This window comes from Equus caballus, chromosome X (genome assembly GCF_041296265.1).
Source record: "Equus caballus isolate H_3958 breed thoroughbred chromosome X, TB-T2T, whole genome shotgun sequence".
In the NCBI taxonomy this organism is placed as follows: domain Eukaryota; kingdom Metazoa; phylum Chordata; class Mammalia; order Perissodactyla; family Equidae; genus Equus; species Equus caballus.
Window position 1 is genome coordinate 14,280,802 of NC_091715.1, and position 15,225 is coordinate 14,296,026.

The 15,225-nt window shown below is 35.7% G+C and overlaps 1 protein-coding gene across 12 annotated transcripts in view; it reads left to right on the forward strand.

Annotated features, from left to right (window-relative positions):
* CDKL5 (cyclin dependent kinase like 5) overlaps positions 1-15,225 on the forward strand; it is a 202,334-nt gene that overhangs the window by 126,854 nt on the left and 60,255 nt on the right. For all 12 annotated transcript variants that reach the window (XM_070258222.1, XM_070258224.1, XM_023633569.2 and 9 more), the window contains 5 exons: positions 1,314-1,450; positions 5,811-5,931; positions 7,841-7,900; positions 11,005-11,095; positions 14,428-14,617. In XM_070258222.1, the coding sequence (XP_070114323.1) occupies positions 1,314-1,450; positions 5,811-5,931; positions 7,841-7,900; positions 11,005-11,095; positions 14,428-14,617 (599 nt within the window). The remainder of the gene's footprint in view (positions 1-1,313; positions 1,451-5,810; positions 5,932-7,840; positions 7,901-11,004; positions 11,096-14,427; positions 14,618-15,225) is intronic.

The following is a 15,225-nucleotide window of genomic DNA, read 5'->3' on the forward strand; positions in this document are numbered from 1 at the left end:
CTCCCCTCCTGCTTTGGCCCCTTCAGGCTTTTTCCTCTTGTGTGTCTTGCTTAGGAAGCATTTCTTCCTAGAAGGCATCTTAATCTTTCTTACCCCTTTCCCCAAACTCCATTTTCTTCGTCCCTAGACGTGCCTGAACCTGAGGGTCACACAACTTAGACTCTCAATCTGGGATTCTGACCTTTTACCCAAAACCTTGGAGCCAAATGTGTTGTAGAATTCATGACTTTTGGATTTTAGAATGGAAATAGAGCATGTGATGTTAGTACCCTGTAATCAGATACTGTTTCTAAAGCACAACATACGAATATTCCTGCTAAGTGGGATAAACAAAGACTGCAAGTGGTCTCATGTCAGTTCAGGTTTTGCCTCTAAAGAGATTTGCCATAAACTTAGAGAAAGCATTCAGTTTTTAGACTAATATTTGGAGTTTTGGAATTGCAGATAAGGGATTATGAACCTGTATCCTACTATATACATGCATAGATATGGTAGGTAGACTTTCCCGGCTAAATCTGAAGCTGTCATAAAAACTTATTTAAAATGAAATATTATGTTCCCTGCTTCCCTGCCAATTAATCCATTAGAGTTACTGTGACTTCTGTCCTTCCTCCATGTGTGTGGGGGTTAGCATGAGTGGAGTTGATGATACGGAAGGGTATATGGGTTCAGCATTAGTTCTCCAGCACAGTACAGCTACAGCATCTGGGATGGACAGATGGATATGCCACAGCAGGACAGTAGCTGCTATTCAGAGAGGAGATCAGACACTCTAAAAATTCCCTGTGACTTGATGGTGAGCTGCCTTGGGGGTGCCTGGCACATGACCTCTGTTCACTAAGATGACTTACATGCAACCTGAGAAATGAAATGCTCTTTTACGCCAAACTTGAAAACATCACCTGCTACAGATGCTGCCCAGAGGCTGCTCTGCACACAGAGACCATTGATGCCTTTTTACCCTTTTAAACTCCCTCACCAGTATGTAGTGTTAGAGTTAAAATGACAGTGGAGTCATTTGTCATATTTATAAGTCTGTGTTTTACTCATACACTTTACCCTGAGGAGTATAAGAAAATAGAGGCAGAAAATTAGGTTCATGCTGGTCAAGTAAGCCTTTTCTTCTTTAAGTTTGTTGTTCTTGATCCTTTCAATAAGAAAATGTGATATTTAATATTCCATCCTTGGACTTTTTATGCAGAAGTACTCAAAGTGGGAAGTGAAATTGCTATGTTTTCAATGTTCTTAGAATTTTTTGAACAGTAGTTTGAAAGCTTTAATTTTATTCTATTCACCATTTTTTTACATTTTAGAAAATGAAGAAGTCAAGGAAACGACTTTACGAGAGCTTAAAATGCTTCGTACTCTCAAACAGGAAAACATTGTGGAGCTAAAGGAAGCCTTTCGTCGGCGGGGGAAATTGTACTTGGTGTTTGAGTATGTTGAAAAAGTAAGTCACTAGTCGACGCTATGGAGATTTGCCTGATTCTTTTATTTAGGGCTGTTTCTGACACTCTTCAAGGAAGTAGTATTATCTAGTATGACTTGTCAATGTACTCATAATCGGAAGACTTTGAAAATATTATCCATAATCATTAGAAGTCCTGAGATATATTGAAGGATTTTATACAATTTAACTGTACAGAGATAATCTTAACTTTCAATAGTATATTGATTTGGCTTCTGAAGTGTTAGAATCTGTGTTAAACAAGTAATGTTTAGACTTGGTTTATTTTAATTAAAGCTAAGCATGGCCTCTGAGGGAGAGACAAGTAAATTGACAGTGATGGTACAGGATGATAGAGGTATGTGTAAGATACCTCGCAAGCGTAGGATGGGTGTCTGAATCAGACCTGGAGTGGCGAATGAGTGGGCTCATGAAGCAGCCTTTTGTGAATTGCCAGTGCTTTGGCTTTGAGGGAAGAAGATGTGGCAGGAGGCATAAAGTGAGGCTTGAGGAGGTAGATGAGACCACAAGTAAGGAATTGGAAGCATGGGAGAAAAGAAGAAAAGCACGCGTTGTTCGCGTTATCTGCATACTTGCTTCAGTAATCTTTTAAAAAATTGTTCACTGTTAGTGACAATTTTAATGATGTGACCTAAGGGCAAATGTATGCTACAGTAATCAATATTGGGTGCCTATGAATTTCTTGGAGAGTAGCTCGCCTACAGCAGTTGGTTATTGTCAAGAGCTTAAATAAGTGCCTTACCAAGAGTAGAATAAGCTAGAGCCAGGCAGACCTTTTAGAGGTTTCCTTAATGAGTAAATAGGTGGCTCTTGTTAGATTCCTATGTTATTATCTAAAGCAGATTAAGACTGGAGAGGTCTGTGTTTGCTCTGGGCCAATTCCCAGATGCTTTCTATGTCATAAATGACAGTGTCACCACCACCACCACCATCGTCACGAAATGGAAAGCAGTGTTGCCAAGATGACTGACCAATAATGTGGCTTTCGAATTAATTCAGCCTTTACAGATTATTTTTCTAATTAAAAAAATATATGTAGTAATTTCATTACAAGCAAAGTTTGAAAAATATTGCAGGGCTCTTTGTTGTTTTAAAGCACTGTTTTATGTTTCTTTTCCAAAACCTGTATTAAGGTTTCTTTTCCTGTGTCAATGTATGTGTTTTCCTAAGGGACCTCCACCAAAATAAAACAAATTTGATATTAAAAAAAGTTATTAAAGGAGGATTGCTGTAAAATCAGATGCTCTTTATTTTATTTTTTAGTTGTCAAAAATAATTATGCAGTTTGCAGTTTTCCCTGCCAAATAATAAAATTCCAACAGATCTATTTCAGTTTATCTTTTTTATTTCTGTCCTACTTATGGTGATTATTGACAATTAATAACAACTTAGTATGAACAATTGGAAGAATCGCCAGAAATCATCAGATGATTTGTCATGTCCGAGATCTCTCTGCTGGTCACTGGGAGAGCTGCTACCAGAACTCCAGTCTTCTGACTCCCAAACCTGAGATTCTTGCCCTGGTCCTGTGGTTTTTCATTGGAAGGTGACCATCACACTGTCCCATCAGTGGCAATGCCTAACGATTGATAATGAGTCTCAAGAGGGCAAGGAGACAGATGCTCTTAAGGGTTAGGAGGTTGTAACAGAGACGCAGGGTTACAGTCGCTTAAACAAGATAGAAATTTCTTTCTCCCTCATGTACAAATACAAAGGTAGGCAGTACAAGGCTCGTATGGTAACTGCTCCACAGCCATAGGAGACCCAGGTTGCCTCTGCCTTTCTGCTCTACCACCCCTGAGATGTGGCCCTTGTCCAGCTATCATATCCCATTGGCCAGGACTTAGTTTTATGGCCACACTAACTGCAAGGCAGAGGGGAAATGTACTCTTCATTCTGGGCACCTATGCATCTACTTACAAATTGTATTACTGTGGAGTAAGGAAAGAATGGATATTGGGGAACATCCCTCTCTACCACTGAGGAATTTAGAATTGAATATGAAGTGAGACATACAATTTATTTTCTATATTACAAAGCCCTCTTATTCCTCCTATGTTTTTGGGACCTCCTATGCATTTGCTAATTGATAAAGGCAATTCAAGTGGAGAATCGTTAAAAAATGATGCATGCATACTTTAAACATTTTATTTTAACTTAAAACATGTCAATATATATTCATTTACCACTCTTTAGAGGTAAAGTCAATGTCTTTTGGGTATTGATCTTCTGATTGGAGTTCTGATGTGTCTTTCTTGCATACATCATGCCCATAACACACCACGTATGAGATCGTCTGTCAGCTTCTTTAAAGTGAAGCAAAAGCTTAAAAATATTGCAAAGCAATCTCAATGCAGGATCCTCATCCCCACCAGCACCTGTCGCTTGCCAGTGTTTATAGTTATTACGTTCACCTTTGATTAGATGGCAATATGTTTAGTGGCTTTCCTGTATTAAATCTTTCCAAAGTATTGAACTTTGTTTTTTTATAAACAACAACTCTTTTTAAAACATTATTTCATTGGTTTATTTGATATTTAATTATATTAAAATAATAAGTGCATTTGTTATAAATAGGTATGGGAGTGTTATAAACAAACAACTGATTGTTTCTGTGTATACAACTTGGTTGGTGGGAACAAAATTGTCAAGTTGTATTAGAGCAGCAGTTCTCTAACTTTTTGGTATTAGGACTCCTTTAGACTCTCAACATTATTGAGAACGCCAAGAGCTTTTTATTTTATGTGGGTTTTATCTATTAATATTTATCACATTAGGAGTCAAAACTGAACAATATGAAATATTTACTAATTTCATTTAAAAATAATAGTAACAAACCTATTATATGTTAACGTAAATATGTTTATGTGTCAGTCATTCGTTGAGGTAAAAAATGGTGTTCTACAAGAAAAGTGGCTAGTTCAGTTTGCAACTCAATTACCCAAGTGCTTTTCCTTAAGACAACTTTTAGACTTTGATATGCAGCAGAAGTGCTTTATGTGTATTCCTCATTTTATCATATAGATTCCTAAAAAGACATGTACTAAAGAATTGAAATTTAGGGCCTGCCTGGTGGTGTAGTGGTTAAGTTCACGTGCTCTGCTTTGGTGGCCCAGGGTTTGCAGGTGCAGATCCCAGGCGCAGACCTAACATCACTTGTCAAGCCACACTGTGGCGGCATCCCACGTAAAACAGAGGAAGATTGGCACAGATGTTAACTCAGTGACAATCTTCCTCAAGCAAAAAGAGGAAGATTGGCAACAGATGTTAGCTCAGGATCAATCTTCCTCACCCCCCCCGCAAAAAAAAAGAAATTGAAATTTAATAAAAGTAATAATTTTTACTGCTTCATCAAAGACATCCTTAACTAAAACTGGCTTTTTTGTTTTTAACTGCAAGGATGGGGCATTGAAGAATCCAATGCCTTGATTCATGCTAAGGTGCCACCAGTTTACCCATCGTTGCTTTGTGCCATCAGTGTAAATGCCAACAGTGAAAAAGGCAAACAGCTGGGTGTTATTATGAATCTAGTTTTGACTTCATAGACTCTCTGCAAAGTCTGAGAACCCCCTCCAGAGATCCACAGATCACACTTTGAGAAGTGCTGTCCTAGATGGTCGTCTACAAACAATAAGCTTTAATTCTGCTGTGGGCCTTAGTCTTGTGCTTTACAGAGGGAATGGAGAATGTTTGGTTGATCTGGGAATTAAAGTGGAGTTTCTACTTAATAAACAATTCTGCATGAATTTTAGAATGGTCTCTGACTCCACACTAAAATTTTTGAATTTTGATTTGTTTGGGGTCTGTGAATTTTTATTTCAACAGTATTTGCTAGTCTGTTTTAATTTTTGTAATGATTGTTTTGATCACTGCTAATCTTAGGGATCATTTCCTTTAAGAGTGTTTTCCAGGTCCTCCAGAAATATTTTCAAGGCTTGATTTTATTGCAAAGTTCTATTAAAGATGCACAGTGCACTGTGTTAAAATGACTGTTTCCCTCCTCCTTTATACCTTATAGTGTCTTATCTCTACTTTGATTGCTTTTCCCTTGAAATTATGCTGAAATGATGCCTGAAAGGTTTTAAGGAAAGTGAAAGTGCACAGGATTATTATTTGGGACAGCATTGGGGAGTAGTAAAAATGGAATTTCTCTTAGAAGAGAACCTTATTTTAATGCAATGTCCTGCTTCAGCATGAAAAAGATTGTAGATGAAAAGCAAAACAAAAAATTTGTGCTGTTTATTTAATGAATTATCATCCAAGATGCTTTTTAAAATTGTTAATACATGATTTATGGGCCTGCCTAATTTTGGAGATTAATGGCTCCCTATTTAATTTTTAGAATATGCTTGAATTGCTGGAAGAAATGCCAAATGGAGTTCCACCTGAAAAAGTAAAAAGTTATATCTATCAGCTAATCAAAGCTATTCACTGGTGCCATAAGAATGATATTGTCCATCGGGGTAAGTATGGAATTTTTGAAATGGAAAATAGTAAAACATCAAATCAAGTTAACAATAAAATGTCACATATTACCATCTTAAGAATATTTCCATAGGCACTGACATTCCATTTAAATTAAATATACTTTGAAAGTACAGGATATATGACATTGTTTGGCCTCCAAGTCTCCCTTTTTATTACCAAAAGGATGGACTGCAAATTTATTTGGATATTATGGTGAGATCTCTGTGTTTGTATAACCAGATCCATTCTCAACTGTAGAAACACCTAGTGATATAAGGAAATCAACAGATGTGAACTTTGAAGCTTACTTGGTAAGGAAAAGACCCTCTCCATTGCCTTTTGGTCCTGCAGGTAATGTGAAACAACCCAAGATCAGGCTTTAGAGGTGGTCCCTAACTGACCCCCATTAACAGTCACCTCTCATTTCCTCTTAGACCCAGATCCTCCAGTATGAACCTTCACCTCCTGATTTTCCCTACCCATTAGTGAAGAGTGTCCATTGTTTGCAGGTTGCAGGCATGATCAACCTTGCATAAAGGCCATGATTATATTTCCATAAGCTGTTTTATTTTGTTCTTTATTGGCATGAGGTGGGTGGTTTATAGCAATAAAAGGCAAATTACTTGCTCAGCACCATCTTTGACTCTATACTATTTATCTTCTCCTGATAATCTCTCTTGCATTCCCGAGTTTTACAGTAATGGGACACAAATAGATACAATAATGAAGCTAAAAGACGTTTATCAGAAAGTGTTGCAATATCCACTTCGTGTCTTTGAACTATCAAATAAGTGAATATTACGTTTTAATTTACCTATACAGACACACAAGGATATCACTTTAAAAAGAGTCTCACTTTAAGAACAGCTTAAAGGTCATGTAAAGAGTGCCAACTCCTATTATTTCTAGAATGAGATAATTTATGTTTCTCTTGCATTTGGCTTTCATAGCAGTTACCTTATCAAGGTTGTTGGTGGCGTGGCTAGATCTCCAAGTCAACTGGGCATCTAGTGTCTAGGGTAATGATTCTAATAATAATCTATACTAGAGTTTGAGGATATTAATGAGGAACTTATTTAGCTGCATTTCCATATGGATACTGTGATTTGGTTAAATGTATAGTGAATTAATGGTTGTGAATTAGCAGTAGAAACCATGATTCTGAAATCTACAGATTTCCCTCCTACTTCTTCCCTTTCTCCATTTTCACCTCTACCATATGATATAGATGACAAGTATTCTAAAAATAGAATTGTGAGATGCCTTTCAAGGGGGAGAATTAAACTGCATTTTTTGTGTATTTTTGTTCCTCAACTCCCACAACATCTTCAAAAGATCCATGGACAAAATGAGAAATCTTATCTTGACTCATCCAGTATAGCTTCAGATTAGATATTTATAATTGTGAACCACACAGAAAAGCTAAAGAGATATGTAAATATAGAAATTATACAGAAAATCATAAGAGAAAATATATGGATTTTTTCTTACAGTAAATATAATGCTATCTACTTACTCTCGTGTGTTTTTTAAGGTATCTTGTGGGTATAAACATTTTATATTCTATCTCCAAAAATGTGTATTATTAGTATTTTATAAAGTAAAAATAGTTCCTGGCCTAGATTCAATTATTCTAACACTCCTTTCAGAGATCCAATTAATGTCTTTAAGATTTAAAGAGAAAAAATATTTTTGAAGTTGTGGTCTGCATGTTTTCCAAAAAGAAATTAGTTGAAACTTTTATGCACCAGCATAAAATGTATTACTCTGCTTTTCACTGCTATATGTTTCAATTCAAATTACTCTGGATATTTCTAATTAGGGGCCGTTACAGTGATCTAACAGTGTCAATCAGCAGTACATGGAACATTTTTTAATAATTGCTCTTTAATCTTGATACTCCAGATATAAAGCCAGAGAATCTCTTAATCAGCCACAATGATGTTTTGAAACTGTGTGACTTTGGTAAGTTAAAAAGAAATTGAGCCCTGTAAGTACAGAATTAATTTAATATAACACATAGGTAGCTTTTACAGGCATATTAAAAGTATTTTTTATGTTTTGACTTAAATTAGCAGAGGAACATTCTGTTGGGTCAGATGTTAAAAAATTGCTGGAAGAGTGCTACTCTCTCTTTGCTCTGCATAGTATTGTTTGCTATTTTAAAAAATTCGTTATGGGGGCTGGCCCCGTGGCTGAGTGGTTAAGTTCGCGTGCTCCGCTGTAGGCGGCCCAGTGTTTCATTGGTTCGAATCCTGGGCGCGGACATGGCACTGCTCATCAAACCACACTGAGGCAGCGTCCCACATGCCACAACTAGAAGGACCCACAACGAAGAAAATACAACTATGTACCAGGGGGCTTTGGGGAGAAAAAGGAAAAAAATAAAATCTTTAAAAAAAAAAATTCATTTTGCAGTATTTATTTAATGAGAATTCAAAGCAAAAACGTGTATGTGCATATATTCATAAGCCCAGCATTTAATGACCCCAGAAAAAGAATTTTCTGGGAAATACCACTATGGCCTTCTGGTTTGAGTTGGATAAAAAAAATATTTAAAAAAAATTTTTATGGCCCAGCTTCATGGCCAAGTGGTTCAAGTTCCATGTGCCCTGCTTCGGTGGCCCGGGTTCACGGGTTTGGATCCTGGGCATGGACCTACTCCACTCACCAGCCATGCTGTCGAGGGCTTCCACGTACAAAAAAGCAGAGGAAGATTGGCACTGATGTTAGCTCAGGATGAAGCTTCCTCAGCAAAAAAAAAAAAAAAAAAAAAAAATTAAATGTTGATAAAAATTGTTTTAGGTGTAATCAAACACTGAAAAGATGCCTATGTAAGTACACACATATGTATTGTGTATATGCGATAGTTATATATCTGTAAGGTCAAAAGATATTTTTAGAACAATTCCATTTTTTCCATTTAAATGTTCAGTGAATGAGATTAGTAACTGATGTATAATATTCCAGCTCCTAGTTGAGTGTATAAGGAAGTTTTTGTTTTGTTTTGTTTTTTGATTTTCTGATTTTATTTTTAGATGTTGTCTTGCTAAGGCCAGTTATCATCTAGAACAGTTTAAATACCAAACACATTCCAGTCTAATCAGAGAGAACTCCAAAATAATAAACACAAATTCAAGATGAATTGAGATGAATGAATACAGAACCACTTTGAAAAAGACTTCGCAATATAATGACTTAAGGAAATTTTTGAGTTGTATTCTCTCTTAGTAGAAAATTGTATATTGTTTCCCATAGATATAAAACTCTATTAAGCACTATTAAACATTTAAATTAAAATAATTCAGAAAAGTTTTAAAACTATAAATTTGGGTGTTTTAGGTCATGGGTCGATTTTTAAAATTATACTTTTACCTAATCCATATGCTGAAATGTAACGACTTTTTTTAATGTTATTTTTTCATATATTCAAATATAATCACAAATACAATGTAGACCTCCACATATAAATGAGAACACATCTCCTTATCTTAAGCAGAAGTTAGATTAATGCTTAGGGGATGGATTGCATAGGTGAGAAGTGGAAGCATTCTAAGAATTCACTTTGTAGGATGACCGATTTTGTCCAGTGTAGCAATTGGAAGCATACGTAGCTGTTTTCAAAGAATTTGAATATTATGAACTTGCTTGCCTGAGGAAAAATGTTTTATGGGGCTTAATTTTCTCATACATTATGATAAGGAATATTGCAAAGAAGAGTCCTACTGTATCCTAAATATCTTAAGAAGTGCTTAGAAGAATAAAAAGGAAATACTGAATGCTGTATCTGAAAGATTTTGATCTTGGCATTTTCAGCATTTCCTTAGCATTACGATTTTCAGGAACAATATCTATTTCTGACTTCCTATCCGTAATTGTGATTCCCACCAAATACTGAGCTTTTGTGCACCTTGTAGTCCCTTTGCTCTGCATCCATGATTCTGTGAGTTGGTGATCTGCTTAAGCTCCAAAGTTATTGAAATTTGTAAAAGCAAGTTACAAATACAAGAGATGCCTGTAGAGTGGTTAATAATAGGAAAAGAGTGTTCTTGGTCTAGAATCGTTTCTTAAAGAAAAAACAATTTTAAATGGTCAGGAAATTCCACATGGCAGTACCACATGTGACATTCTGTGCTCTGTGCATCCCCGACGAGGACTTCCTAATTGTTTTCCCTCCCAGAGTGTGTAGCTCCTTTGTTTGGCTTGAAGAACTCCAATCAAAAATACGAATATTTCTTCAAAATATATCTTACAAAGAAGTATTGATTAACTGAATTTAGGGGTTTTGTTTTTTGCTGTGATTGTTTTTGTTTTTCACTCTTCCATTTTAAGAAACACTGTTTTCTGCTTTTTAAAACTGACATACACTTTAGTTTTTACCCCTAATTTTAATGTTCTGGCTCTCTATAACTATTCACAATGAACCCATATTGCTTTTGGTGAGTGAGATGGGTAATTAACTTACCTGCTGGTTTATTTTGTGGCCCCAAAACCTTTTGAAAGGGTTGGGTGGGGAGTAATGATAAGAGTCTATAAGGTAATTAGGATTCCTTAATATGCTTCTCAGTCACATTAGGAGATGAAAATAATTTTGGCCTGCTTTGTTTCCATCATTGCCAACCATTAGTTGTTTACTTACTGATCAGCAACAATAGATACGCAAATACTATGTAAGTCTCACATAGCAGAAGTAATGACTGACTGTGCTATGCTAGTTTGGTTTTGACTTCTGGCTCTTGTGGAAATTTCATTTTGTTCCTAAGATTTACATTTATTGGGTATGCTCTGAATGCTTATAAAAACATGCGATGACTTTGAAAACATGAATTTCTTTAGCCTGGAGGAGAGACTGGTTTTGTAGTGAATACATTGTATATTTTAATTGGTGTATGAACAATGGACTAGCTTTTTTAAGTAACAAGGACACATTCAGTAAATAACAGCCCATTCAGTACCAGTCATTATGTTCTTTTGATACTGCTTTAAGATATTATTAACACTGAAATATTTTGCCAACATGAAATTATTTCTTTTTCAAAATTACACCTTTGCACTTTGCTATCTTTCAGGTTTTGCTCGGAATCTATCAGAAGGCAATAATGCTAATTATACAGAATATGTGGCCACCAGATGGTATCGGTCCCCAGAACTCTTGCTTGGGTAAGTTGTCTTCCCTAAATAGAATGACATCTAGACACCAGCTGATCCTGTATCATTACCTTTGGGATCATCTATGGAAGATGATAACTTCAGTTCATTAAATGCCAGTTACCTATTGTAGTGTAATAAAGTACCTAAAGACTTAATGGCATAAAACAAGCACCATTTTATTTGCCATGATTTTGGGTGCCAGCAGTTTGAGGGAGTCAGCAATTTGAGTTCAGCTGGATGATTCTTCTGCTGGTCTCGCTCGCAGTCACTCCTGTAGCTACAGTCAGTCAGCAGGTCATCTGGAGGCTAGGTGGTTTAGGGAATCTCAGCTGGGACAGATCATCTCTGTTCTATGGGGCCTCATCCTCCAGTAGGTTAGTCCGAGTTTCTTCATGCGATAGCAGACGAATTCCCTGAGCAAGAGGGCAAACCCCAAAGCAAAGGTGGTTTTCAAGCCTCTGTTTGCCTGACTTTTGCATCATTGGCCAAAGTGTGTAATTTGGCTAACCCCTGATCTAAGGGCTAAGGGACAGAGAAATAAATTAGACCTCTTGATGGGTGGAGTGGCAGGTGTACAGAAATGGGGTGAATTATTGCTGCCATCTTTGCTAATAATCTTCCACATTAAGAATGTGGATGTCCACAGAATTTGACGTTATGGCTTATCTGTTCGTTTGTTCGTTCTTTCATTCAACAATTACTTATAGAGTATCTCTTATGTTCAGCCACTTTGCTAGACACACGGTGTAAATATTGAACCAATTACCATTCTTCTTCTGAACAGTGTAAATTCTCTTTGATGATAAATGGCCATTCAAACTAGCACTGCATTGATATTTTTCTCACCAACACCTCCATGTCCATCCACTTTGTGCCTATCCTTCTACTTTCAATGCTGTTTCATTCATCTGTCAATACCAGAAAAGAGTCTTCTGATAAGGTTCTTCTTTTTAATACATTTTAACTTTAGATCCTAAGAAGGAGCTTATAATCTTGATTTCCATCACATAGTTTCATTAATAATTCTCAACCTACCCTAGTTGTAGTATTTTCTTATTTTCCCTAGTTTGTATTTCCTTCTTTGGGACCATCTAAGAATGGAGAAAGAAGGCACACTCTACAAATAAAATTAGATGAATTATTGTAGTAATGATGACCAGTGCACAAATTGTAGGTTTCATCTCTTTTCTTCAGTGTGCCATACATGTATCTGGGGGACATGAGAAATTTGATTTTTAAAAGATACTTTTTATATAATAGAAATATCAATTTCTGTATTTCTTCTGAAAATCGTGATGTCTGTATGTTTAAGTTACTTACTGAGGGTTTATTTTGATGTTAGCAATTGATTTCCCAGTGTCCACCAACCATTTGGCGGTAATCCTTGATTCATTGCTAACCTAGAGTCTATAAGAATTATTGGTGTCAGTTATTGAAAGCTTTATTATTTTTTGAGATCAAAAGCTTGCACTTTATCCTGGGAAACAAATGGTGGTTAGTCACATTGTTATTTCTCTTTGTGCGGATAGATTTTAGAATTTCTATGCTCATTTTTAAACTTGGACTTAGAATTGATTTTCTTTTGTGTCTGTCTGTGTTTCTTCTTCTGTGTACCTCTGTTTAGACTCACTGTGATGCATAGTCCATTTTCTTTTGGGAGGGATTGGAATTTGAGTTTACTGGACAGAATTTGCCAAAGAAGAGATGGGTATGAAGTAGATGATTCTTAGAACCCCATCCAAGGATTCAAGTATGGTAGAAAGACTTGTTGTAATATGGTTTTGTCTATAAGATGGCCCCAGGAAATTAATTCTGAGAATAACTTTATTGTGAAACTTCAGAGAGTATTTGCTGCCTAATAATACCTATCGGAAAACTGAGGTTATGTTTAGAGATATGTGGGAGCAACCAAAGTAGATGGGGACTCCAACTAATTTGAGCCAAATTGAATATTGCCAGTTAAACGGTTGTCAAGTACTGGTTGAAGAACCATATTATTTGTGTAAAAATCCCATTGAAATCAGTTATTTGATTAACATTAAAAATTTACATTTTTGTACATTCTCAAGACTTTGTCCTTGACATTCAAAATAGTTCCAGCTGCATAAATTATTCAAATCAGTGGACAAAAGAAAAAATAGCTCACAGTGGGTATGTGGAGATTTTCCATTGGTTTTTCCATCTAGCACTTTTCTCGCTCGCATACTTGTATGGAAGAAAGATCAGTATCCTTCCCTCCTCCACAAGCTACCAACAAAATCTAAATGAAGTTTCCTAATATGATTCTTAGGTTTTTGTGGGAAGAAAATGAGATAAATAAAATACTGATTTGTTGTTACAATGATTTATTATCCTAGAAATATATTCTGTATTAATAGTGCTTTAGAGTACTTATTAAAAGTTTTATATTACTACTATATCATTATGGCATTCTAGAATTTCATCCCATGTTTTTTTCAAGTATTTTATTTTTGGCTTTTCCTTCTTAAAGCTTTGATTGTGTTTGAAACTAAAGAAAATATGGTTTCTTAGTCTGCCATGCATAATTTGACTTAAGGCTATAGACATTGGGGTATACATATAAAGCTTTTGGGGGGATACCTAGGTTTTTGTGCATAGCCTACATTTATTAATGACAGTAAGATTCCTAAAGCCCTCTGGTAAACTCAGATCCTAGAAGAGAGCTATAAACCCCTAAGTAAGTGGAAAAATGCTTAGAGGGAAATAGCTGTCGTAAAGCCCCACATACATAGGGTACAAATAGATTCAGGTAAATAATCCAATAGAGTTTTTAGCACAATCTTAGCTATTACAAATTGTGACTCTATGCAATTAGAGGTTAAATAATATTCAGTGTTTGTTTAAGAAGACACATAAGTCAGTAGTACATTTTAATAGACTGAACTCAAAAATGGATAAGATGTAACTTGTTGACATTTAGAGAGCTTAAAGGATAATTACCTAGAAATACATTTCCTGGGAGCATTTCATTCCCCAAGTGAGGTGTTAACTCATCAGATATTTGTGCTGTATTAGGGTTTATTAAGCCATTCATGTTCAAAATATGCCTGCATGTGACTAGTTTTCAAATCAGTGTATACTCACTAAATTGTTACTAAACTGATGGGTTTATTAGCATAGATTTATTCACTTGTGTTCTGAATTTTTACTTGGATATCCATAATTCCTTTTTTTTGCAACTTCACTTTTGTCCACATGACACTTTTTAATTCCTTAAATACACAAGTATGCTTTAAATCATGAACCTGATCAAAATAATTTGGAAATTTTTAAAACATATTTCTTTAGTTGCCAAGAAAATCTCTCCCCTTGCTTTTCAGGGCTCCCTATGGAAAGTCTGTGGATATGTGGTCGGTGGGCTGTATTCTTGGGGAGCTTAGTGATGGACAGCCTTTGTTTCCTGGAGAAAGCGAAATTGACCAACTTTTTACTATTCAGAAGGTGCTAGGACCACTTCCATCTGAGCAGATGAAACTCTTCTACAGTAATCCTCGCTTCCACGGGCTCCGGGTAAGAGGCTTTGCTAAAACCCCAAATGGAATCAATACAGCAGTATTTAAATTATTGTTCATTGCACAATGGAATGCTAAGCTATCCATCAAATACTATTCCCTTTTCCATTACACTGTTTACCATCCCTGTTAGAATATTTTATTTTTGAATCGTATTATATTTTGAATCGTATTTGTGAATTTTATAAAGTGGTCTGAATTTGAAAATGAGAGCTGCTAATGTTTTTCCTAATTTTTAAGTTCCAATTTTTCAAAATCTTTTCTGGCATATGTATTATTATATTCTAAACTTTGGTCATCTCTGAATGTTTCTTTATCCAAAATATTAAGCATCCCCAAAAGATAGAAAAATGTGTAAACAGCTGCTGCTTGTTTGAACAAACGTATTCGTAGTGGTTTGAGGAAGACTGAGTACTTGCATTCGCAGATTTAAAGGTGCTGTTCTAGCAGGTATTTCTTGTCCATTGACAGTGAAACATCAAATCTTCTTTTCAAACTAATGTATTGTCTTGGGCAGCGTTTCCTAGACTTGCTAACTTTGTACAAAACTTATTTTCTGAGAATATGCTAAAAAGGCTCTTAAAGTATAAACGTTTCCCAAATGAG